At 36.6% G+C, this 27,343-nt stretch overlaps 1 protein-coding gene across 2 annotated transcripts in view; it reads left to right on the top strand.

Annotated features, from left to right (window-relative positions):
• Window positions 1-27,343, top strand: part of ZNF385D (zinc finger protein 385D) — a 759,183-nt gene that overhangs the window by 168,371 nt on the left and 563,469 nt on the right. For both annotated transcript variants that reach the window (XM_036030594.1, XM_036030592.1), the window contains exon 2: window positions 1,530-1,748. In XM_036030594.1, coding sequence (XP_035886487.1) covers window positions 1,530-1,748 — 219 coding nt within the window. The remainder of the gene's footprint in view (window positions 1-1,529; window positions 1,749-27,343) is intronic.

A 27,343-nucleotide genomic window follows, 5' to 3' on the forward strand; every position in this document is an offset into this window, starting at 1 on the left:
ACTTAAAAATCTTGTACTCCTTTTAGAAATTAAATAGTCCCCTCAACATCCTTTAAGAGATAAAACTATTGTTTTTGGCTTAAGTTCAGTTGTTAGGTTTTTTCTGTTTGTTTTTTTAATTACCAGCAAATGAATTCTTGTATATTGCTAACATTATCTGGGTGTTTATCATCTCATTTGCCTGATCCCAAAGCCCACACCCTTTCCATCATTACCAGTTAGGTGTATAATGGCCAGGAAATCTTATCTTGCCCATCAGTTCATCTCCACCACAGAGAAAGTGCCTGCCACATTAACCTAATGATTGCTGCCCCAACTGGTGTGGCTCAGCGGGTTGGGTGTTGTCTTCCAAACGGAAAGGTTCCTTTCCAGGTCAGGGCACGTGCCTGGGTTGGGGGCCAGTCCCTGGTTGGGGGCATGTGGGAAGCAACTGATCAATGTTTCTCTCACACATCGATGTTTCTCTCCCTCTCTTTATCCCTCCCTTCCCCTCTCTTTGAAAATAAATAAATTTAAAAAATGATCGTTTTCCTTTCCCAATAATCACAAAGACTACAAAATAAATTCTTGAAGAATATGGCAAATTAGAATGGAGAAATCGTGTCTGGACCATAAAGGTTCTGCAAAGTCCTGTGTAGAGAAAGCACAGAAAAAAAATTTAGAAAGGACTCATTATTATTGTAAGTGATTTATAAATCAATAGTAAAATATGTATTGCAGCAGTTACTTTAGTTATTACCATTTTAAGCCCAGAGGTGTTACAAATATTAGTTGCCCTTTTCTTAGATCTGAGTATAAAAAGCATGCATTTATCTAAAAATAATGTATGCAAATGTAATTTATAGATCGGTTACAAATTTTTATACCTTGTTGGGCAGCTACCTTGAATATTAAAAACCTGTTTTGTGCTGCTGATATAAAATATATTCTTTTAGAGTTTGAAATAATTTTAATATTTTTGTATGTTTAAGTAGTATCCACCTAGATATAAGTGACTTTACTTACATCTTTGCTTTTGCAAGAAAAGCAAAAATAAGAGAATTATATTTAGTTAAATTAAAAGGGAAATGCATAATATTACATTAAATGAATGCTAGAGAACAGAATGATTAACAACCTGGGATTTGGAGATCAATAAAACAATGCTTATCCCAACTATAGTGGTTCTTAGCCTGCCTGTGACCTTAGGCAAGTTTTCCACTCACCCTGAACCTTAGTTTCCTCGGTTAAGAAACAGGGAAACTTAAATGCCTAATCTATTATCATAATAACTAAATGTGTGCTAAACACTTTCAGACATTTAACACAGTGTTTGACATAGAAAAAATGATGCAAAGTATTTGCCATTTGGGTTCCATTACAGAGGCTATTTATTTCTGGATAGGGCAAAAGCAACCTATCAAAGTGAGCCAAAGTGAAAATTTTGAGTTCTGAGTGTCTAGACTGTCTTTATTTGCTACTCAGTTTAATTATATAAAGGAATCCAGAAATCTCGAGTGACGTATTCATAAATTTCTTTGCAACCCTAGATTTCACTTGCGCACAAGATGGGGAGAGTGAGGCTGAATTTTTACCTGATGACTTTGAAGAAAAACCAGAAAGAGAAAAGAAACACGCGAACTTCACCTTGTGCAGCGTGTGCAACATCCAGCTGAACTCGACCGCTCAAGCTCAGATCCACTACAACGGCAAATCGCATCAAAAAAGATTAAAGCAGCTCAGCAATGGGATGTTGAAAAATGACAACGGTAAGTTTTTCTAAAACGGTGTCTTCTCAATTTCACACCATCAACTTAAACTATGTGCGGAAGTACAGATGTGAAGGTAAGAGAATGGATTGGTTTCTGCTTTTAAAACTTAGAAAAAAATCATTAAATGAAAGCTTTATTAGCACAGTTCGTTAAACTAAATAATTTCTCACGGCTTTTGGAGAAAAGGAAATTTTGTTTGTTGTGTATAATTGACTGTATTAAGGTGTGATCATTACCCTGGACATTTGTTATTAATTGAAAAAGTTGACATTAGAGTTCCTTGATGTTTGTTTGCCTTTAATATCATTATCCCCAAATAGGCATCCTCTTATATTTTACATAAAACAATGTGGTTTGTTTGTTTTTTTGTGTTAAACAAACATAAAAAAAACCTTTCATGGCTCACAACTTTTCTGAAAGAAAGTGTTTATGCGGCCGCATCGTGGGGCCCTCGGTCTGAACCTTCAACAGCAGGGCTAGCTGGAATAGACAATTATGTCCACTGTCCTGGCGCTGATGGGCTTTTCCATGGACATGTTTTGGGGAAGAAAGATGTAGGTTGTTTTGAAAGATTTTCACATTGGCTGTGCACAGAGGAGGTGGGAGACGTTGAGGCGGCTAGCTCTGGGATAGATGCCTAGTCCGTAAGGAACAAGTGTTTGCTCTGCTGGATTGCTGTTGGGTAACAGTGTGGAAAGTGCTTGTGTAAGCAGGAAGCAGAGGTGTCTGGTGGTCAGTGGCGCCTGGCTATTCTCCTTAGGAATCACAAAAATAGCCACCTGATGTTCAAAGTTTCAACACACACTCCGGAATGTGAGCAGTCTTGGGCTGGGTTTGCCCTGCAGTTGTTAACTGATTAACTTCTCTTATCTCTTCCTTCCTTCCTCTCTCTGGCTTGTTGTAATTTAATTTATGACATCTCAGAATTTTGTCCTTGTCATATGCATGTCAGAGGCTTCAATGGGTTGGTAAGATTGAAATTGATTTGAAAAAACAGATATCTTTTAAAGCAGTGTTTTAACCAATAAAATAGTATCTACTAATATATACAGATTGTTTAAATTGGCTAGTAAAAATTCAGTTAAAGTGATTTGTTTAATCATGTTAGACTGTTATTTTAAAGTATGTGTTGATTTTAGGAATACACACATTTTAAAAATAGCAAAAAGATACCTGTGGAAACAAATGGAAGGTTATTAGAGAAAGCTGGAGAGGATAGGGAGGGGAGGGTGGGTTCCTACACTGGGATGGTAGGGAGATAAAACAGTAGCAACTCCAAAGTGTTACAATATTGTATTCTGGTGGTATGTTTCATCTTTGATAAGTAAAATACATTTTATCAACATTTTAATGATGTTTAAAAATGTGGCTAAATTTTGATCTGTTCGTATATTTGACATCATGAAGATTTTAAGTATAACTTCATAGTTTGCTTCAAGGTTACCAAATCATAAGAAAACAACAGTATATTTTTTCAAGTGGAAATTATTTCTACCTTGCTTTGTGTTACTTAGAATAAGCTGCTTTATTCCCTCCATACTTCTCTTTCTGTTGCATGACAAATAGTTAATTGTGGATGTTACTGGTCAAAGAGATGTAAAAATAAAAATGGTCATTGGAAAGTAAGTGAAAGCTGCTGAATTCTATAGACAAGGTGAATTAGAAAGGCAAATGTATGTACTTATTTATTTGGAGTGGGACAATATGTCTTTATTTTTTAAGTATATTTTATTGATTATGTTATTACAGTTGTCCCATTTTCTTTCCTCCCCTTTATTCCCCTCCACTCTGCATCTCCCTACAGGTATTTCCCCCTACTTAGTTCAAGTCCATGGGTCATACATATGAGTCCTCTGGCTTCTCCATTTCTTATACCATTCTTAACCTCCCCTATCTATTTTGTACCTACCATTTATGCTTCTTATTCCCTGTGCCTTTTCCCCTATTCTCTCCCCACCCCCTCCCCACTGATAACCCTCCATATGATCTCCATTTCTGTGATCCTCTTCCCGTTCTGTTTGTTTAGTTTGTTTTGGTTTTTGTGGGGGTTTTTTATGTTCAGCTGTTGATAGTTGCGAGTCTGTTGTCATTTTACTGTTCATAATTTTGATCATTTTCTTTTTCTTAGCTAAGTCCTTTTAATATTTCATATAATAAGAGCTTGGTGATGATGAACTCCTTTAACTTGACCTTATCTGGGAATCACTTAGTCTGCTCTTTCATTCTAAATGATAACTTTGCTAGATAGAGTAATCTTGGATGTAGGTCCTTGCCTTTCATGACTTTGAATATTTCTTTCCAGCCCTTTCTTTCCTGCAAGTTTTCTTTTGAGAAATCAGCTGATAGTCTAATGGGAACTCCTTTGTAGATGTCTCCTTTTCTCTTACCGCTTTTAAGATTCTCTCCTTATCTTTAATCTTGGGTAGTGTAATTATGATGTGCCTTGGTGTGTGCTTCCTTGAGTCCAACTCCTTTGGGATTCTCTGGGCTTCCTGGACTTCCTGGAAGTCTATTTCCTCTGCCAGATTGGGGAGGTTCTCCTTTGTAATTTTTTTCAAATAAGTTTCAATTTCTTGCTCTTCTTCTTCTTCTCCTTTTTGCATCTTATGATTCAGATGTTGGAATGTTTAAAGTTGTCCTATAGGTTCCTCAGCCTCTCCTCATTTTTGGAATTCCTATTTCTTCATTCTGTTCTGGATGAATGTTTATTTTTCCCTTCTGCTCCAAACCATTGATTTGAGTCCCTGTTTCCTTCCCTTCACTGTTGGTTCCCTGTACATTTTCCTTTATTTGACTTTTTGTAGCTTTCACTTCTTTCTCTAATTTGTGACCATACTCAACCATTTCTGTGAGCATCGTGATTACCAGTGTTTTGAACTCTACCTCTGATAGGTTGGCTATCTCTTCATAGCTTAGTTATATTTTTGGAGATTTGATCTGTCTGTTCTTTCATTTGGGTGCTACCTTTTTTTTTTTTTTTTGTCTTGGTGCACCTGTTATGTTGTAAGGGGCGGAGCCTTATGTATTCATCAGGGAGAGGCAACCCATGTCATTGTGTTGTGGCAATGCATGTGAGGAAGGGGTCCAAGAGGGAACAATATGGCTTGCTTGGCTCTCAACTGGATTTTAGTCACTTCCCCCACTACCCACAAGTAAATTTGGCCCTTCTGATGCTGATTCCTGGGTGGGTGCTTTTGTGTACATTCTAGGACCCTGTGAGTCTCTCCAACAAACTCTCCTGAGAGGCTGGGAGTTTCTCCTGCTGTGGCAACCCCCACAGGTTTTTACAGCCAGAGGTTTTGAGGCTTTATTTCCCTGCACTGGAACCCTGGGTTGCATGGTCTGTCTTACTCTCCAGTTGTTCCTCTTGGTTTATCCACACGCCAATGTAGGGGCCAACTTTTCCTTCAGCTACTGCCTTGCTGCATGTCCTCTCTGCCCTGGCTGCCAATCTCCACCCCTCTTACCAGTCTGGATGAATGTTTCTTCTTTAATTCCTTGGTTGTTGGACTTCCATAAAGTTTGATTTTCTGGCTATGCTGGTTATTTTTTGTTTTTAAATTTGTTGTCATCCTTCTTTTGGTTGTGTGAGGAAGCAAAGTATATCTACCTACACCTCCATCTTAGATAGAAGTGCAAATGTATTTATTAATTCATATTCAAAAATATGTATTTTACAGCCTCTATTTTGAAATTATTAAGGGAAACCCATCCTTATCATTGACATTTATGTAAAATTGTCTTAAGCACAGCATGATTCAATTTCAAGTTGTTTTTCTTAAGTTTGTATTATTGAAAGTCAGTAGTGTCAACTTTGTGGTTTTATTTCACCTACCTTGGTGTTTACTGATTTCTTTTGGAGTAGTAATGAACAATAACTTAGAAAGAAACTAGAACAAAAGATACATCTGGTTTAGAAACTCATAACAGAGCTATCCCAGAAAAAACTTAGAATAGTAACCAACTTTCAAACCATAATCACAGGAATGAGTTTCCTAAGATCAATTATTTCAAAAATAATTCTATCAGTGCACTTATTATGGGCTAGCATTGTGTTAAAGGCTTTATGTACATTTCTAGTTCATGTTTTTCTTACAATCACAGAGATGTTGCCATTATCTTCCTTCTACTAATGTGGAAATTAAGGATACCATCAACTGAATTCCTGGGTGGGTGCTTTGGGGCTGGAGATTACTCAACTATTAAATAGTCAAACTAGCAAACTCAGGTTTTACTCATTTCAGTACTTTCTCTTCTAAACTCTAGTGTCTCTCCAAAATGAATTGTCTGTCAAAACTCTGTATTTACTCACTCAAAGAGAGAAATAATTTTAAGAGAACGTAAAAAATGAAATTCTATCACAACCCCAACAACACATTGATCAATATGCTACTTAACAAATTTTTATTGCCATTTTTTGTATCCTTATATATTTTTCCCAAGGCACTTTACTTAGTAAAATCATTAAAAACACTTATGAATTAATCAGAACACTTGGTTTAGGTCATATTAGTTGGGACTGAAATTATACTTCAGAGGAGACCTCAATACCAGTCCTAGCTAGATCTGACTGCAGGTAGATCTAACAAGTTGACCTATTGTGTCAGCTTTATTTTATTCATACCATCTTTGTCATATTTGAGTTATTGTACTAAACCTGGTTTTCTATTTTTATTGGGCTGAAAATGCTATCAAATAATTCAGTTTTATCTAACACTATTCCAGAGTATTTTAGTGCTCATTGTTTTGTGGCACATAAATCTAAAGTATTTTCACTCTTATCTTTCACCTTAACATTAAATTTTCTTTTATTTAGCAGAGAGGCTAAATAAAATTTTATTTCTAGCTCTCACTGATTTGGTCTTTTTTTTTTTTCTTTGAATTGATTGTCCCAGATGCAGCTTAAAAATGTCAGGAGATTTTCAATTTACAAGATGTTTCTTCTTCTGTAACATTGGAAGTTATTAAAAACAAAATAGCCTGACAGAATTTTCTGCTACCTCAAAACTTGGTTTTATATATAACTTATTTATCTATAAATTTGTCTCATGTTTGATCTCCAAAGACTATTTGTGCTTTTATAGAGTATCAGTAGACTAATTAGAACTTGCCAGTAAATTTATGTATTCATGTTATTTCCTTTGGGGTTCATTTCATTTAATAATGATAATTGCTCTCTTAATTATATCTTACCCAAATTAGTATATGGCATATTGTAGTGTGGCTGTAAGGAATATTTCTTCATTCACACTGCTTTCTCTATTATTGGCCTTTTCCTTTAGGAAAAGGGTCAGCCAAGGTGAGGAAATGAAAAAAGCTGATACTACAATGCCCAACATTATGTAATAGCATTTTGTTCTTGTCTGAGCAATCTAAGTTTCTTATCATTGAAGGCTAAAAATGTGGGAGAAAGTGACAAATGCTAATTTGACCATGTTCAGATTTTAAGTAGGCCTCTGACTTTGGTTACTGATTTTTTTCTCCCTGAAGAGAAAATGCATTTGATTATTTCAAAAGAGGTAGACTATTAGCCACTAGCTACTTGCTTCACCTGGATTTAGTATTAATACCATTAGAGGATACCATCTTTTTCAATGCAGAGATTTCTTTAAAATCCAGTTTGTGTCCCTGATAAACCCCTCTTTCATGGAATAATTGTGAGGTTCTACAATCTGAGGCTGCCTGACCCTTGTCTGGAGACCACCCCAGTGAGTTACTGCACCCAAGAAGTGAAGTCTAGTTCTTTGTGTCTGTTATCAGTGAAAAATTAGATTAAATGGCCATTAAGGGAAGCCTTAAGAGAAAAAAGAATGAATTAAATACATGCCATTTAATTTGGGAATAGAATTTATTTGAGATGCAAGAATAGAATTTATTTGTGATTCTCTGTGTGTGTGTATGTCTGGGGAGATTTGAAGACTTAAAAGAATTGGGAGCTTATAGCAATTGAAGGGCAGAACAATTGTTTTGTGCATCTGGACTTCATATCTGCTCAGCACAGTTAGAATTACCTCCTGTTTCCTTACCTTTGCCTTTTCCTGTTACCAATCACTTCCAGGCCTAGTGTTTCTCTACCCTTCAATCTTCGAAAAATAATCACATTTCTACTTTTCTAGGTTTGAAAGTATATTTTTTCAATTTTATTTTGTTCTCTTTATATTTCCTGTAGAAAATGATTTGCCCATGGTAACCGATCTAGTAGGTTGCACAGGTGGGATTCTTTTACATATAAATCTCCCTTTCCTGAACAAGATATTTTGCAGTCAGAGGCCAATCCTATCTAAATTGCCTTCCCAGTTTCCATAGCATCATCCCAGGCATGGTGTGCTTCTTTTTTGTGCATGTTTTCAAAAATACTCAACGATGTTATGAGTGTGTGTGTGTTTAAGATGGTACTGAAGATTAATTTATTAGACTTTAAAATATTGGTTTCATGTTTAAGTAAGAGATAAGTAACACAGATTTAAAAATAGCAGCCCAGATTCATCCATTTCCTCTTCTTGTTTCCAAAATTGCAATGCTGGGACATGGGAAATTTGAACATAAAAATAGATAATTCCATAGCAGCACTGCACACTTGAGAAGAGTAAAATAGTGAGGACTTTCTGGAAGATGTAAAGGGGATGGGCTGAAGATGAGGTACAACACTGAATATAAATAAAAATAAAGAAACCCACAGAGGTAGGAACAAAGGGTACTATCACTTAGGTGTCTAGCAAAGCTTCAGAGTCTCTCTGGACGAATCTGAACTAACCTTGAGTGTGGGGCTCGCTGTTGGAGGAAAACCATGATAAACTTACTTTTGTTGGTTTTCAGTTAGATGTGAGACATAACTGGCCTGCCCAACCTAATACTGGAAAAGTAAAGAGAAAATTGGCCTGAGGAACTAACAAACCAGAAAGGTCCGAGTGAATGCCCTACTGTGGTTAAGGATAAGAGGATAGAGAGAAAAGCTTTGTCTAATATGAATATCAAATCTGTTACCCTTGAAATGTGTGCTGTAATTCCCTCTTACATCTCACCTGTGTAATCTTTAGTAAAGGCAGCCTTTACTGACATTTTATGTAAAATTAGATTCCTACTTGGGATCTACCAAGACTATTCAAGTTTAGGTTGACACAGTGCATGCAGGTAAAAAGACCAAGGATAGATTACATTGCCTTTCCTATTTGGAATTACTTGTATGGTGTCAAAATCAAAGATACGAACAGGACATATTTACTATGCACATAAAATTGCCACCCTTGAGAGGATAGAAAGCATGAATATAAATTTCAATTTCATCATTGCTTTAGAGAAAACACATGACCAAAAAACACGTATGATTTTACTTCAAGATTTTATTTCAGTGACTCAGAAGAAGTGTAGAAAAACAGAGGATGGTGTGAACTAATCAATGAATAAGAGGGAAAAAAAAGGTTATGGTTTCAGAAGTATAAGAATAAAAACAAAATTAATATAAGAATATTTAACTTTCTTAACACATATTAAACAAACACTTGCGTGTGCAATGGTAATTCTGATGAAGAATTCATATTCCCTGAATTCAAAGATTATGTGCAATTTTCTAACAAAGACCACTGGTGCAAACTATTTAACAAGATTCTTGATTAGCACTCTGTATGATGTGTGGTAACTATTATGTTAGTTTAGAATAATATGCTTGATGTTGATAAACTGCACAGAGGAAAAGCTCATTGGAAGAGAACAAAGATAATAACTTGACCTGTGTTTGTATTCAATTTGTACTACTAAGACATGAGTTTTAGCCTTGCTGTTACAATAACTAAAGCTGAAAAGGAAGTCGTAAGATAGTCAAAAAATGAAGAAAGGGGAAGTGACCTTAAAATCTATTATTTATAGGAGGAAAAGAAAGGGTATCCTAAGGAGATGATGAAGGTATCAGGAGCATAAACAATGGGTAACATTTGTTGTGCATTCACTTTGTCTAACATCATTCTAATAACTCTATATATTTGTTTAATCATATTTTATGAATTAGTATTGTTATTAGTATCCATTATGTATACCAACATAAAGAAAACCAACATAAAGTAAAGTAACTTGTCACCCTGGCTGGTGTAGCTCAGTGGATTGAGTGTAGGCCGGCAGACCACAGGGTTGCAGGTTTAATTCCCAGTCAGGGCACATGTCTGGATTGTAGGCCAGGTCCCCAGTAGGGGGCATGCAACGGGCAGCCACACATTGATGTTTCTCTCCCTCTTTCTCCTTCCCTTCCCCTCTCTCTAAAAAATTAATAAACTCTTTTTTTTTAAAAGAAAGAAAAGTAACTTGCCCAAGCTCAACTAGAAAGAGGTGAAGTCAGGCCCTGAACTATGGCAAGCTGGCTCCAGAGTCACATCATCTGCATGATGCTACGTCACCTGCCATACCTGAGAACAACTAGGATTGCTCCTGAGTGTAGAGGCCAAAGGAAAAGAGAGTTTCAGAAAAAGGCAGCAGTTACCAGCAGGTGTTGAAAGCTTTTTCAGAGAGGTCAAGAAAGGCAACCTGTACTAGAGACCTGGACATTGTAAAATGACAGGTTATCTTTGAGAAGTTAACTCAGTGAAGTGGGCAAAGCAGAATCAGATTTGAAAGCTTAAGACAGTGTTTTCCTCATGAGGCTTTGGACCACCCATTTCAGTATAACACTGATTGCTGTCAAAAACTCAGATTCCTTGGGTATTCATTCCAAGATCCTTTCATTGGGATTCTCCAGTAACTTTGAAAGAGATAGATAATCAGTATGAGGGAAGGGACAGAGAAGAGGAATGGGATGGCTGTGGCCTATTTTACATACACATTCACAAAACAAAAGCTCTGCTGTACAGATATTTAAGTGGCCATCTGTCTTATTTTAATATATGCTGGGGAAAGACTAATTGTAAACCCAACAGACTAATCAAAATGTGTTCCTCTTGTTATATTTTCCAGTGATGTTTTAGGGACTTTCACAGAGCTACAAATCATGAAACCAAATGACTCTCTGCATCTAAATCTAGCTCTGATGGTTGTGGGTGAGTCCCGAGGACTGCAGCTGTTCTGAGGAGCAGATAATCCTTGAGCAGCGGCAGGAGGGTTTTGCACACCACAGTTTGCTTCTGGCCTTGCTCTCTTGCGTAGCATTCTAACCATCACATTTCACATCCCCATCATAAAAGAGTGTCCAGGTGTGTATACTTTATCTCAAAATGCTTCCTTCGGCACTCTTTTGCATGTCTTTCTTTTTTCTTGTTGTATCTTCACATCTTGAGAATGTTGTCTTCATTAGTTATTATTTTCCTGGAAATAAGTTTACATCTTTAATCAGATACATACTCGTGGGATAATTATCAACCTATATGGATGCCCAGTAGTCTGTCATTTCTCTTTTAATTGTTTTCTGTACCAGTCACAGATGTGCTAGAGTCCTTACCTCTCAGATGTTGTTGTGTCTGAGAAAGTTATGGGGCAAGGGATCTTCAGTGTTTTTCTTTCATTTCATTCCTTGTCTAAAATTCAGTTTACACTTGATACATTGATTTGAACCCTGGGGTATCTGAATACTCCTTTGAATACTGTTACTTTTCCTTATGTGTAATTCACCCATTATTAAATGTAAAAGAGACTCAAATTGAAAAATGTTAACAACAATTGAGCGCAGGCTGCAAACCAAAGCGTCGCAGGTTCGATTCCCAGTCAGGGTACATGCCTGGGTTGCAGGCCATGGCCCCCAGCAACTGCATATTGATGTTTCTCTCTCTCTCTCTCCCCCTCTCTTCCCTCTCTAAAAATAAATAAATAAATAAAATCTTTAAAAAAAAGAAAAATGTTAACAACAAATTATATCATTTTTAATTTATTTTAACAAAAGTTGAACTATTGCTTCCATCAGTTTTTTTTTCAGGACAATAAGAGGTTCAGAATTATTCTTAGTCACTCTAATTTTAAATTCCATTTTTAAACACAGAAAAATGACAATTTTATGAAAGTGGGAACAATTTTTCTTTATTCTTTAATTATTTTAGTCAGGAGTGCCAAAGTTTGAGACAATAAATTAGAATAGTGTCAAAAAAACCCCTAACACATCTTCTGGGTACTCAATAAATATTAATTTATGATTATGATCCTGTCAGGCGCATTTTATTTACTCAACTAGTCAAAGACCTATTTGTCAACCTGACTAATGAAACTGTCCCAAAGTTTATAATTCCTGTGATCAGGCTTTTATTCTTATTCCAATAAAATAGAATTTTATTTTAAATAAAATGCCCTTAAGAAAAATTTTAAATTCTATAAAACATCTTAACAATGTATAACATTCTCACAAATATGAGCATCAGGGCTTATTTTAATTCTACTGTATTTCTGAGATAGAAATAAAAAATGGAAGAGGAGACCCCTATAACCCATGTGCCTGATCCTGAAATAATTTCTTTTCCAAACTATCAATAATGCTATCATTGTCCATCACATAATCAGATTGAATGATTCATTCCGTGATGCTTAAATATCTTTCTTGTCATTATACTGTTTACTAACTGCCTTTATTAACTCAACATAGAAAGCTACCACCAAATATTATGCTACCACATTAATTTTTGTGGTTCAATTTATAAACACATTTTATAAACCAAAGAACATGTTTCTTTTGACACCATTGGAAGAGGAGTGATCTATTTTCCTGTAGAGACAACAGTGTTAGTAATTCAGTAGTTGAAGAATTTTGAATTTAAAGCAGAATAAAGCTATCTAAAATACTCCTGAGTTATTTACTGTGATAAGTAATGCTGCATATTTGCTTAACATATGTGATTTGGGGAGGTGTTAAAATTAAAAGAAGAGGGAAATTGGAAGTGAGAGAAGAAGTCCCAGAGAGGTAAGATATATTGGGTTAACCAAAGAGTCCATTTAGTTTTTTCTGTAAAATAGAAAACACATTTTTTATATTCAGCAATAACTTCATTGATTTGGATATTTTGAGTATGTCAGCTATCTCCCGCTATTGACTTCTAGTGGGCAGAGGCCAGGGGTGCTGCTAAACACTCTCCAATGCATAAGACAGCCCCACAGCAAAGAATTATTTGGCCACAATGTCAATAGTACCAAGAAACTTCACACAAACTTCTGACATGTTCAAGCATTCACAGCACTTTCTTCATACACTGCACAAATCTGTTTTTTTGCTTTTCAGTTGTGTTTTTACCCTTCTTGAAATAATAAAGCATAATATACAGAAAATGCTGCATATTTTCTTCCACCTTCAACATTAAAATGACTAATCACCAATTTTGATTAGTTTTTTAAAATATATGCTGATATGACAATTGCCACAATAAAATCTAACAAACTTGCTTCAAATGAAGTTACACACAACAAAGCACTACTGGAGCCATCACATGAAAAAAAAATAAATGAACTTGTTGGCCAAGCCAATATTAGAGAGGTGTATAGAAATATCAAGGCCTGGAAGAGATTTTTGGCCCATACTTCATTTAGAACTCTAGACTAATTCTGCTTTGCCTGGTGAGATCTGCCAAGTGAAGAGATCAGGAAAAGAGAGTTAGGTTGCCCACTAGAGGTCTGCTCACTTTCCTTCTGAAGGAGAGGAGGGACTCAGATGTTTCCCTGCCCCCACATGGTGAAGCCCTATGTAAAACTGAGTTAAGTGGCTACGGAGTCTGGTGTGGTGAGGACAAAGGACAGCCTCCATCCTAGACCTGGGCTCGGTTCGATAATGTAGCAGGAACTCAGAGTGGTCTGCAGCATTAATATGAGTCAATACAGGGTCCGGTTAACAGGCAGATATCCTGGTTCCTGATGTACATAAAAATGAAGCGATCTTCAGTCATAGTGCTAGGACTTCAGCAGCAGACATTGCTAAATACCCTGAGAGAGGCACCCAACCAGCCACACCCAGGAGACATCAACCTGTGTGTTCTCAAGGACCAGCATCCGGAGGCCAGAGATTACCCTTCCTTGCAATTTGTTCATATAAGCTTGCTCCATGTACCAAATTCTTCTTGAACAGGAGCTGAGGAAACAGAGATTAAGCTGAAAAAATAAATATAAAAACTGAAAGTCACTGAATTATTCACAGGGGGGCATTTGAATCAGCAGAGAGAGTTACTATGATGAACAACACATTCAGATATTAATTTGCAACTCTGCTATGTGCCATGGTGTGGAGGTAGAAGTTATCAGGAAGTTCCTGTTACTATGTAGCTGAGGATGGCTGTGAGCAGGGCCAGATACATAGTCTGCAGGGCTCAGTGCGAATTGCCAATGTGTGGCCGCTTGCTCAAATTCTATTAAGGAATTCAAGATGCTGACACTACAGCATTAAACCAGGCAGAGGGCTATTGTTAGTGTGGGCTCTTTGTGCCTGCAGAGTTCTCAGAACCATGAAGCTGACCAGGCTGTGGGCTTGTACGATGGGGTTAAGGCCTCAGGGAAGACTTGGCCCTGTGGGCAGAGGCTGCATGTCAGACCGCTACGTCCAGCAGGTAATGGGAGGCTTCGTTTGACTCACGTGGGACTATGGTGTGAAAGAGAGGAGTACTAGAACCCAGTCAGCAGAACTGTAGTTTATTCTCAGTGGGAGCATTTCCAAAGCAAGAGAACCAAACATGAATTTACTGGCCACAGATTTGCACACTGGAGGTAAGCAGGGAACCCAAAAATGGTTGTATGCAGTTGTATGTTAGTGAATGTTTAACATCTCCCAAGAAAATAAAAGACATGACCTATAACGATACCTCTTTTCCATCGTGGCTGGTTTCAAGCTACTACCATGGCATCCCTGAACACAGAGTAGGGAACGAGTGCGCACAGTTGGTTCTTATGAGCCATTGCAAGGTTTCATCAGGTTGTAGGCATGACCAATTGGTTCAGAGGATAGTTCAAGGACTCGTGTATGTAGAATGATATTGAGATATGGCAAATAATATTGTCTTAAAATTGTCCTAATTCCTGGGACTGGTGGCTGTGCAAATGGGACTTTGCAGATGTGGTTAAGTTAAGGATTTTGAAATGGGCAGTTATCCTGTATTATCTGGGCAGAACAAATGTATTCATAAGGCCCCTTTAAGAGGGAAGCAGGAAGGTCAGAGTCAGAGAAGGAGAGGCGATGACAGCAGCAGAGGTTGGCTTGGAGGCAGTGTGAGTGTGGGGGAGAGTTCACAGAGTGCAGGTGGCTTTTAGAGGCTGGCAAGGCAAGAAAATGGACTTTCCTCTCAGAGCCTCCAGAGGGAGGGTGCTCTGTGGACACCTGGATTTTGGCCTGTGGGACCCATTTCAGGCTTTCGACCCCCAGAACCATATGATGAGTTTATTTCATTTTAAGCCACCAAATTTGTGGTGGTTACAACAGCAATAGGAGCCCAATACACATGCCATTCTCTTCCTTAGGGCTTATTTCGCTTTAGAAGCACATCACATGGAAGTATGAAACTAATAGATAACAACCATTTTATAAGCAACAGAATGCTGCAATACCATAACAGTATTGGGTAATCACTTTTACTTCTAGTATGACAAAGTATTAAAAATAACTATAACCAAATTATGTTAGTGAATACACAATAGAAATAGGTGTAAATCGAGACTCATGCTTTGCCTTTAGTACTCCCAGCAGGGCTGGCTTTTAGTCCCTTCTGAGATAAGCCTTCTACACAGGAGACTTAATGCTCAGTCAGATCATCCCCTGAGGGGCCCCTGCAGATGCACTTCACACATGGCCAGACAGCTCTCGATTTTCACATGCGTGTAGCTGAGATTAAGCTGAAACCTCCACTAGTTATATTTATTTAAGTTTTATTCTGGATATTCTTCTTAAAATATTAAATTTAGTTAAAAAACTAATATGTGCATTCACAGTAAGCTTGCTAAGTCAGGTCTAAATCACTGGCCCATCCTTCTACCATTTAATGCATTAACAGACTAATTGGGTTAGTGGCCTGAAGGAAGAAATTAAAGATCCGTATCTTTTACTTCATACTCAGTGCAATAGATATGCCTTCTATGTAAAGGATTCTTATTCAAAAACCTAGGAGAGGATAAAAGTCAGCATCAATTCAGCTATTGATCTAAGAAAAACTTTTTTGCCTATTTTCATATTTCTTGGGATGTTATTTTGATAAGCATCTAACGCTTGGGTTCTTTAGGTGCAATATGGTATAAATACAACTCTGTTCTACTGAGAAATATTTATGTGAATAAAGCAGCAAAATTATGTACATGTTGAGTGTATAATATGTACACATGTAAGAAAACATGGCAATATGACTTCTGAGATGTGGATCTTCCTAAACCAAGACATGTTATACTGTCATTGCTTTGTTTCCAGTTTCTTCTAATTATCTGTGCCATTATAGTATTTACCTTGCCTGTTTAATAAGATTCTTGAAAGAAGCCAGTGAGGTAATGTAGATGGAAGTTTCAACTATCTTTTCTAACGAAGAAGTGAATTTTAATTTGGGCATTTCCTTTGACGTAACTGAGTTATTTGAATTTAAAAAACTCCAAGAATTTCATAGGGATTTAATTCCACATTAAAACCAGGAGTGAAAGACCCATAAGTGAACTTGAGGTTTGTGAGATTTCTGGCATGTTCCTTACACATAGAAACAAACCCTCACTCTGTAGCACCAAGTTCTGATAACACCAAAGCCCGCAGATCTGAGCCTCATGGACAGTAAAGAGGAGGAGTGATGGCGAACGTGCATTGTCTTTCACAGGTAGCCTGAGAAATAAAGGGGGAGTGTCCAGTGACCGCTGTGGGAAGGAGAGGAACACAAACAGAATCCCCAGGACTTGCCAGAAGGAAAAAAAAAAAAGAGTATGAAAAACAAACAGCGGGCATCTGAGGTGTAGGCCCAGGTAGTTGAATTCGCAGACACTCACTCATATTGGGGGCCTCTATATTCCTGGTACCAGTCAGCATCACCTGAGTGCTTGATAAAACCCAATTCTTGGGGGGTCTACTTCACATGTATTGAATCACAAACTTTGGGGGGTTGGCTGAACAATTTATGTCTTAGCCCTTCGGGCACTTCTGTTGCTGGGTCAAGTTTGAGAATCACTCCTCTACATAATAAATACCATCTCAGAAGCAATAATTTTAAGATTAAGTAGGTAATTTATGTGTGTTCAGTGCAAGCAGGCAGTTAAACCTCAATAAAATGAGTGTTAGCTCTCATTATGGTTAGCTCTTGTTCAATGCTGGAAAAGTTAAGAGCTGGGAAACTATACACACATACACGTATGGACTTTTATGACTTATAGTGCCCTTTAAAAATTGTTCAGGGACCCGTAACACTTTGACCTGCATACATATCATGTGGAGATTGAAAATGCAAATCTGTTTTAGACAGGTTGGGGCAGGGTCTGAGACCCCACATTTCTAATCAGCTTTGAGGTGCTGCGGTTGCAGCTGGCCCAAGGACTGCACTTTGAGCAGCTGGGATCCCGGCCGTGGCCCCTTCTACGCTTGCCTGACAGTTCTTCACAGCCCCTAGAGTAATCTGAGACAGAAGATTGAGTGCTCCTAGGGAAGTCAAAGGGTAAAAGGTCAGTAGTGAGTTGAAACTCTCTGGAGTTCATGCCATTCACCACTTTGATTTGTCACTTTTGTCCCTCTTCCTGAGGAAGCAATTGAACACTTCTGAGAAAAGAGAATTAGGAAACTATTTGTAAACTGCTAAAGTTTTACGGTCATGTCCCATTAATTACATAACTTTAGAAAGAGACAAATAGTACTGCTGAACCAATAAAACTTGATCCAGATGCCTTTAGGCAAGCCGTATGTAACAACTATTATGTAGGTCTTTGCAAACCCATCTGGAAGAGTCCATGCTCCTCTTTTGCTGAGTAAAGCTTTCTTTCCATTTTTATTTTATTTTAAAGCCATGGAACTTGTTTCTTAATTCATTTTTCAATTATGATTTGCATTCAATATTATTTTGTATTAGTTTTAGGTGTACAGCATAGTGGTTATACAGTCATACACTTTACAAAGTGTTCCCCCAATGTTTTCAGTACCTACCTGGCACTGTACAGTTATTAGAATATTATTGACTGTATTTCCTATACTGTACTTTTCATCTCTGTGAGTTTTTCGCAACTACCAATTTGTACTTCTTAATCCCTTTACCTTTCTCACCCAGCCCCCACCCCAACCCCCTGCCCTCTGGCAACCATCTGTCTGATCTCTGCCTCTATGAATCTGTTTCTATTTTGTTTGTTCATTTATTTTGCTCTTTAGGTTCCACATATAAATGAATTTGTACTGGGTTTGCCTTTGCCAACTGAACCTTTCACATTTACTTTTTTTGAAGCCAAACTTAGTTTTAAGTAGTTATTTATGTACATAGATTCTTGGTGGGTAGCCACATGGATCCCACCAGGAAGAACTTTAAAATAATTAAATTATGTGTAATTGTGGTCAGCACATTCTTTGGCAGGTTCGAGGGTTTTCCAAGAAATGATTGAAAATATGGCCTACACTGTAACAGAGGAAGCTGAGTGGCGGTAAGGGGTTCTGTCCTGTAGCCAGCGCAGTTAAGTGTTTAAAAATGGGGGCGTGGCAGACTAGAAATGACAGGACTTACTTAGGGGGGACCCCCGTAAGTATGAGACTCTTCACTCCTTCTGGACTCTGCTTGTTTAGGTCTGGTAGGTTTGTAGTTAATTGGGTTTGATCTTGCCATCATATGTGGCTGAGGACAGATTTATAAAGCACATTTTCCAACTCAGTTGAGTTTCTTTGAGTTATGTGGTTTTACAGGAAGGTTGTTACACAAGTTTTACACACTTGGAATTCTAATCACGAAGCTTTTAGTCTAGAGTGTCTAGAATGGTGTTGAATACTAAGGATAAGCCATAACCAAAGTACATTTTTATGATTATAAAACAGTTGCCACAGGAAGGCAATATTTACTCAATGGCAGCCTCAGAAACATTGTCTTAAAATCCCCATTAAATAAATAAATAAATCCCCATCCCTCAGGACAACTTCTGCGTTGAAGCCCACAGCTCTGGGCTCCTATCTTCCCAACACTGAGCTCAGCAAAAGATAATTTGGGAAGTATCTTTCCTGCTTATTACAGAAAAAAAAAGTCTCATTTATCAATGAATTTCACGACAAATGAACTACTGAGGGAAATGGGTAGAAGGTTCTAGAGTCAACTCTATTTCATTGTAGAGGAAATATTTCCTGAATAAAGGTATCTGGAAAATTGCAAATTTGAAGACCTTATGAAAAATTACAGATATCTAAAGGATAATAAATAGCTCCTTTAAAGCTCTTGAATGAACCAAGAATAGAATCTTCTTTGCCAAACTTTTTTTGGGAACAATCACATACTCTCTGCAAACTCAAAAGGGCGCTTTGGTGTGTAATGGCCTCTAAGAGTGCCTGTTAAAGCACTAGGTTGAAGCTTCAGTTTTATATACTGTGTGGGCAGAATTTGGCTGTTCATTTGGATTTTAAATTAATTTGAATCTTTGCTAAGAAAATTAAGTTTTGAACAGGAAAACATCATTTTATTGCCTGCTGTCCTTTTATATGTTTAAATATTAATATTTGGCACTTAGGAGAATATTTTTTTCATCATAAATGAGTATTCAAAAGTAAGTATTCCCCCAAAAGGAAAAAAATATGTCTAATCAAGATCCCATTAAAAATTCCACCTAAGATGCTTACGAAGAGCACTTCACTAGCTAGTTTAGTTGCTATTAGTTAATATAAATACCAGTTTGCCGAGTAACAACCTTTTCTACAGTTTAATTGTCATTTAAAAGGGGAAACTTTTAAAAATCATATTTTTAAAAAATAAAGTCAATTTTTTTCACAAGCTATCTTAACAGTAAAACTGAAACCTTTTAAAGGCTAATCATATATAAATGATTATTCCCTTTTTATTGTTGAGAGAGAGAGACAGACAGACAGACATCGATTTGTTGTTCTGCTTATTTGCACATTCATTGGTTGATTCTTGTATGTGCCCTTACTGGGAATTGAACCTGTAACCTTGGCAGATAGGGACAATGCTCTGATCAACTGAGCTATCCAGCCAGGGTCACTGATTATTCTTTTTAAAGACTTGGTAGGAAATATGGATTCCAAATAAAATTATATTACTTAGGAGAGTAATAGTTTTAAAGATGTTTTCTTTTATTAAAACACAAACATACACATAGAGTCCATCCAATGTTAATTTTTTATTGGAGAAACAAATTATACAGTAGATTTTTATGTTGTTTCAGTATACTTGATATTGTTCTTATTAATGTGCTATAATAGAGTGCTATAATAATTCAGAACTGTTATTTTACAATGTCCCCCCAAATCAAACGGACTTAACTTACAAAGGAAGTGTATTGACTCAGTGAAAAGTCAAAGGTAGGGGGCTGAGAGAGTGGGACATGTGTGGCTTACAGGACAGCCATGTTCAATGTCACAACCTTTGTTACTGTTACCAGAATTTACTGGCTCTATGTGACATGGCAGACATTCCTTCAAGTCTGTGAGCCTCAGATTCCTCCACTGTTTGATGCACATCATGTTATCTTTTTCAGAGTGGTGTTGTTTTAACACCTGAGGTGCTGAGAATGACACCTGATACATAGAAAGCATATGGTATCACCAAAACTTTTTATTTCCAAATCCCCATTCCCCAGGTGACCCTTCCTCAGTGTGGACACCATCCACACCAGCAGCCCCAGGCTTCCATTTTCCCAGCACTAAATTCAGCAAAAGAGAGTGCCTTTTTCCTAGTTATTACAGCAAAACCTCCAGGATAATATTCCCTAAACTCTGATTTGAGTTTGGCCAATCCCTGTGGCAAGGAATTGAAAGCCCCGCCCTCGTGCCCACATGCCCACCCCTGGGCCTGACATTGATCCCACCCAGCGCTGGAGTGAAAAAGGTGGTTTCCAACAGAAATTGAGTTCTTCTTACCAAAAGAGTAGGAAGTAGATTTGGGCAGAGAAGAACAAAGCCGTTTATTTTAAAAGTTCTTTGAAATTTTATTCCAGCCCTTTGTCTATATCTTTATGTTTATTCTATGTTGTTTGGTCTCTCAAATTGCAAGCATTTATAAAATGGCAATGGGACTGTTCAGTGCTATATCTGTGGTTCACTCACCTAACTACAATATCAGATTCACTAACAACTAGCACGGACCTTTTGAATACCAAAATTTTTGTCACATTTGAAGAACTTACTATTATTTTTCTGTATTTTTATGTCTTATTGTCTTTTAGTAATGAAAAACAAAAGTCTTCTGAAAACAAAGAAACCCTGCAAATAAAAATTGTGAAGTGCATAATATGCTTCACAATTTAGAAGAAGTTGCAGACATACTAACCTACAGATTATCTTACTTTTTTATAAGATTATCATTACTGTGTATTATTTTGGTCTGCTCTGCAATAATATAGTGTTTAATTCATCTGAATTATTCTATAAAGATTTTTTTAATGTTGCACACATTTTGAAGTTTATAGTCTAAGGAAAACCAAATCATTAGAGTTAACATTATCTATATGTAAGCATAAGCAAAAATATTTTATATAATGTGCTTCCTCTTAATTCAACAAATATTACCAAGAACCTCTTATTTTTTAGGCAAAAAACCTTTATCTTCATTGACTTAATAATTTGTCAAGTTAGAGACAGCCAATAAAAAGTAAATTATATTGTAGTAATATAGTGCCAATGTAGCATAATATTGTATGAGGATTATGTGGATGTTATTTTAGGCACTTAATGTGATTTATTTCAGTCTCCAACTTTAAGACAAGAATTTATTCTGCCCAACCCATTGTTGTAGCCTTTTGGTTTATAATAGTTAATGATATTAATGGAGATCACCTATGGTGTGCTTATACTTTTAGCCTCCTTAATTAGGTATTAGGAAATAAAATAATTCTAACTGGAGCTATTTATCAAATGTTATTGCATATGTCTATTACATGATACACTGTAGAAACATTATGTCAAATCCTATAAATAAAACTGGATCTCAGCTCCTATTTTAGTAGACCAGATGATTCACCCTCAGGCTAATGAATCTTTTCCTTGAATGTTCACAAGACACCCTGTGTGGCTTTCTCACTGTGCTCCTTGCAGCCCACAGGTTGCTTGGTTTCTGAGTCCTGTGGGTGGGTCACGGTCATCAGTCCTGCAGGTCATGGCTCCATTCTCCCTTCAATGAAGAGCCAGCCTCTTCAGGTACAGGCTTTCCTCATCACATTCCTCTTGCTCTAAGACCCACAGAAGTTCTACTTGGTGTTTACTGCAGCTGGGATGGGGGAGACATGGTACTGTGTCTTCATTAGGGAAGGAAGCTCCCTTTTCTCTGATCTCCAGCTACCTGGTGGTTTATCCCATTCTATCTCCCATTTTCATTTGAACTAGTGGCCAGTATGGTCAGTGGCTACAACACAGGGCTCCTTGCTGAGGAGCCACCGGCTTCTAATTCCACTCCAGGCTTTCTAACACGCCAAATCATTCTCTGATCTCAATGCACAACAACTGAATCTTTATTCTTATAAATGAGCTCTTTATGTCTGAGTTCTTCTCTGCTGATGCCTTGACCCAATCAAGGCCAGTTTTTGAAACTTAAAACCCAGAAATTGTATTGATTTTTTTCTTTTGGTCCTATTGATCTCTCTCTTTCCTTAGCCGTAAATCTTGGGATACCACATGAGAGGAGAGCTAATAGTCAAAGAATATACCCAGAAAAGAAGCCTAGAATGAGATTGCATTAACAGCACTCTGCCTTGTGTTTGTGACGAATTTCTCTACTAGAGACTGAGCTCCCTTCATAGGTGAAGAGTCTGGTGAGGAGAGAGGTCACAGGGAAGTCCCAAGAGCAGGGGCTCGGAAGACCAGAGGCACTTGAATTCAAATAAAGGTCTGCCTGCCTGCTGTGTATGCTTGTGTTTTATAACTTTTCAGCCTCTGTACTTTCCATATTAGATTCCCAAAATGATAGCTATATTTCATGGTGGTTGTTAGGAATAAAAATACACATAATGAAAGATAGTATTCATTCAATAATACAGTATATTATGGTTGCTAATGTTTAAACTAAATTCTGTAGTAATAGCTCAGGGTTCATATCTACACATTTACATCTATATATGTGTAAAACTTATCTCTCTATCTCCAGCTACCTATCTAGCTCACCAGCACTGCATACTTAGAATCAGGTCTCTCAGTTGTGGTTGTTTTTTTAATAAGGGCATGTTAACATTACTAAATATTTTACATTTTCTGTCAAGTAGTCTAATTCAATCAAAATTTCAAAAACCAAAGCTGGAATAAAGTTACAAATGATATTTAAGATGATAATTTAATTTATTTTTAACTGAATTTATTGGGGTGACATTGGTTAATAAAATTATATAGGTTTGCAGTATACAACTCTATAATACATCATCTGTATATTATTGTTTACCACCCCAAGTCAAATCTCATTTCATCACCATTTATTCCCACTTTTTTAAAATTTTAAAATAAAACCAATAGAATAACTGCATCTTATTAAATTTCACATTTTCTTCCTGTGAATATTAACTGGTTCCTTATTTACTTGAATGAAATACATATAATAAAAACACAAAGTATTTTAAGTACTTTTGATACATAAGCTTGTCAGGTTGAAGATCAGGGTAAAGAAGGGTGTAGAGAGTAGCTACCAGGTCAAAAATGCTATAAATAAATATTTAAACAAATAAATGTTTATATCCACACACACATAATTAAATTAACTTCATGGGTGTGTTTTGTTCATAAGTTCAGGATAACTACCCATTTTGCAATTTGATTTGGATTTCCACATTGAACTTTATTATACATCACTGATTTGGACTTGGGCCTTATTCAGACTTTAAGGAAACTTGGTATGAGGAGATAGATAAACAAAGCAAAGCAACAGTTGACTTTGAAATGAGACCCAAATAATCAAATTCATTATACATATAAACTCCTAATAAAAATAACTAGTAAAAACAAAACTAGTAAAAACTCCTATTAAAAAAGAAAACATAGTTTTGTTTAGTAAAAAAAAACCCATGCTGAAAAAACATGTTTAGTATAAAAACAAAACAAATAACAACAAAAGAGAACCCATAATAACGCTGTGGGCTAAATATTATACCCAAAATAGAGACATTTCCTAGGGTAGGCTTGGATGTTTGCCAAGCTTCCTTCAATCCCTGTCTTTTTGTGCCTGGCAATTGCAGCATTCTCATGTTTCAATTTCTCTGAATAAGCTGTCAACCTGTTGATGCTTTCTAACTATCTCTAAAATTGACTCTCATTTAACCGTGAGTTATGTGGATAAATGTTGAAATGCAGTCAGTCATTGTCTTATGATTTCTGTATGTTTAAGAGGCAACAAAATGCCTCAAGGCAAAGAGTTCCACCTTTGGGCATAAAGAGACCTGACTTTGACTTGGTTAATTTTGTGTTATAGATCAAGGTATTCATTGCCCTAAACCTTAGTTTCCTCACCTGGAAAACTGAGAAATGAGTAACAACGTCTCCTCTTGGGCCATAATAAACCCACTGAGATAACATGGGATAAATGTTGGTGGGTGTTTGTCCAACACAGGCAACTTCCCTAGGGCACCACTTTCAGTTCTTTATCTGATTCTTGTCTTCATGAGGTGAACAGCAGACCAGTAAACTATGGGTAGGTCTCACCAAAGAGGCCCTGGAAGTATAAGATTCACCAGGCTTCCCTGGCAAGTGTGGTATAGCTGGTTGAAGTGTCATCCCATAAACCAAAGGGTTGCGAGTTTGATTCCCAGTCAGGGTACATGGCTGGGTCGTCCATGGTTTGGGCACATGAGAGAGGCAACAGATCAATATTTCTCTCTCATATCACTATTCCCCTCATTCTTTCCCTCCCTTCCCTTCTCTCGAAAATCAATAAGCAGGTCTTCAAGTAAGGGTAAAAAAAAGATTCTCCAGGCTGACTTAGAAGCATTTTGTATTTTCCAGGTGAGCATTTTCCTCCATTGGAGCACCTATTTGATAATGAGTGTCTTTAGTCTCAGAAAGTTCAGCAACTTGAAAAAAGTAGCTAGAATTGCTGCTTTGTCTTTGCCCAAAATGTAAAAAAATCAAAATTTAGAGCAAGGTACATGGTGAACTAGTTTGTATACTTTCAAGGTGTGTATTTTTAAATAATAAGGCTATTCTTTTTTTGGTGTCTTTTTGCTCCAATAGTGAGATGATTTCAAGACAAAGAAAACCTGTTCTTTGAGAACAAGTCTTACCAGAGAGTTATTTTTTTAATGATAAAATACTGTTTTGGAATCATTATTGTACTACCCCATGAAGAGCTAATGACTCTTTTCATTTGTACATAAAGTGTACAATAAAATTTTTAATTTTCTTGTGAAGTGTTTTCTGATTTCTTTAGAAGATGTACAGACTTCTCTTATATTTATAAATAAAGAAATGTGTTGCTCTTTAAGTTTTTGGCTTCCAAATCCACCGTAGTGTATCTTTTAATCTTATTACTCTAGACTTGAAAATCAGTGGCCTGTGTGTCCAATTTGTATTTAAGTTCAGCAATTATGTGAGCTTCAATGTACCTTATTTCATGTAACCAAGCATAAGCAATCCCAAAATGTGAATGATTAAAGAAATAGGGCCCTGGCTGGTGTAGCTCAGTGTATTGAGTGCCGGCCTGTGAACCAAAGGGTCACCACTTCAATTCCTAGTCAAGGCACAACCAGGTTTGCGGGCCAGGTCCCCAGTAGCGGGTGAGCAAAATGCAACCACTAATGTTTCTCTCCCTCTCTTCCTCCCCCTTTTCTCCTCTGTCTATAAATAAATTAATAAAATCTTTTTAAAAAAGGGAATAGTCTATTGCCCCATTGGTCATTTGTCATTGAATAAAAATATATCCAACCCTTGTACAAGCACAACCTTCTCCTGCCCATGACCTTCAAGAAAATTTTAGAAATGGCAACTTGAGGTGCATATTGACTCAAACTTCCTACTGATTTATCAACTTTATTTTATTTTTCCATATGTATTTTAATTTTTTTGTTTCAAAGTAATTTAAGACTAAGAGGCTGCCTAAATAGTACAGAGAGATTTCATGCACCGTCTACCCAGCTGTCCCAGTGTTAACATCTTATACAACCATAGTGCTTTGTCAAACAAGGAAACTGGCTTTGGGATAATACTCTTACACTGCAGACTTATTCAAGTTGTACCATTTTTACATACACTTTTTTTTGGCTTGGTTTTGTGTAGTTCTGTGAAATCTCATCACATGACTAGATTCATATAACCACCTTAAACCACATACAGAATTGTTTTGTCTCCATAAAGCAATTCCCATCCACCCTGTGACACAAACATCTGACTCCCCTTCCCCAGCCACTGATCCATTCTCCATGTTGCACTTTTTCATTTTAAGAATGTTATATAAATGGAATAATATAGTATATAGTTTTCATATAGCCTTTATTAATGTTACATAATAAATTTGAGGTCCATCCAAGTTGTATATTTCAATAACACATTTGTTTTTATTGCTCAGTAGTGTTCTATGGCATAGGTATTTAAATTTGTTTATTATCAGCGGAAAGACATTTGACTACTACAAATAAAGCCACTGTGAACATTGATATTACAGATATTCGCATGGGCATAAGTTTTTATTTTTTCAGGATAAATACCCAAAGTGCAATTATTGAGTTCTATAGTAATACATGTTTAGCTTTGTAAGAAACTGCTACATCCATTTTCATTATACCTTCCAACTAGCAACACATAAAAAACACAGTTTCTCCACTTTCCCATCAGCACTTGATTTAGTGTTCTGGTATTTTTTTTCAATTTTGTTTAATTGAATATAAATGTATTCCACTGTGGCTTCAATATACATTTCCCAAATAACAAATGATATTTAACTTCTTTTAGCATGCCTATTTTCTATATATCCCCTTTGTTCAAATATCTCTTCAAGTCTTTTGCCCATTTACAAATTATATTTTCCCCTTATTTACAGAGGTCTGCATATAATTTAAAAACAGATCCTTTGTTGGATATGTCTTTGGAAATAGTTTCTCCCAATCTAGGACTTATCTTTTCAATAATGTATTTCACTGATAAAAATTTTTCTTCTGATGATGTCCAGGTTAACAGTATTTTTCTTTTAAGGACTATGTTGTTGGTGCCATCCCCAAGAACTCTTCACTCATCTTAGGTCAAAAAGTTTTTCTCCTATTTTTTTTCTTCTATTAGTTTTGTAATGTTATAGTTTGCATTAAGACCATTTGATGCAAACATTGATCCATTTTTAGTTAATTTTTTTTAGGGTGTTAGGTTTAGGTTGAGGCTTTTTATTGCTGTTATTATTTGCCTATAGATATCCAACTGTTCAAACACTAGTTGTTGAAAAGTTAGCCTTTCTTCATTGAATCATTTCTGTACCTTTCTCCAATACCAATGGGCTGCACTTGTTTGGTTCTATTTATGGACTCTCTGTTTTCTTTTACTGATCTACACATACTCTTTTGCCAATATTATAGTGTCCCAATTACTGTAATTTTATTGTAAGTCTTAGTATACA

Source organism: Phyllostomus discolor, chromosome 7 (assembly GCF_004126475.2).
Source record: "Phyllostomus discolor isolate MPI-MPIP mPhyDis1 chromosome 7, mPhyDis1.pri.v3, whole genome shotgun sequence".
Classification (NCBI taxonomy): Eukaryota; Metazoa; Chordata; class Mammalia; order Chiroptera; family Phyllostomidae; genus Phyllostomus; species Phyllostomus discolor.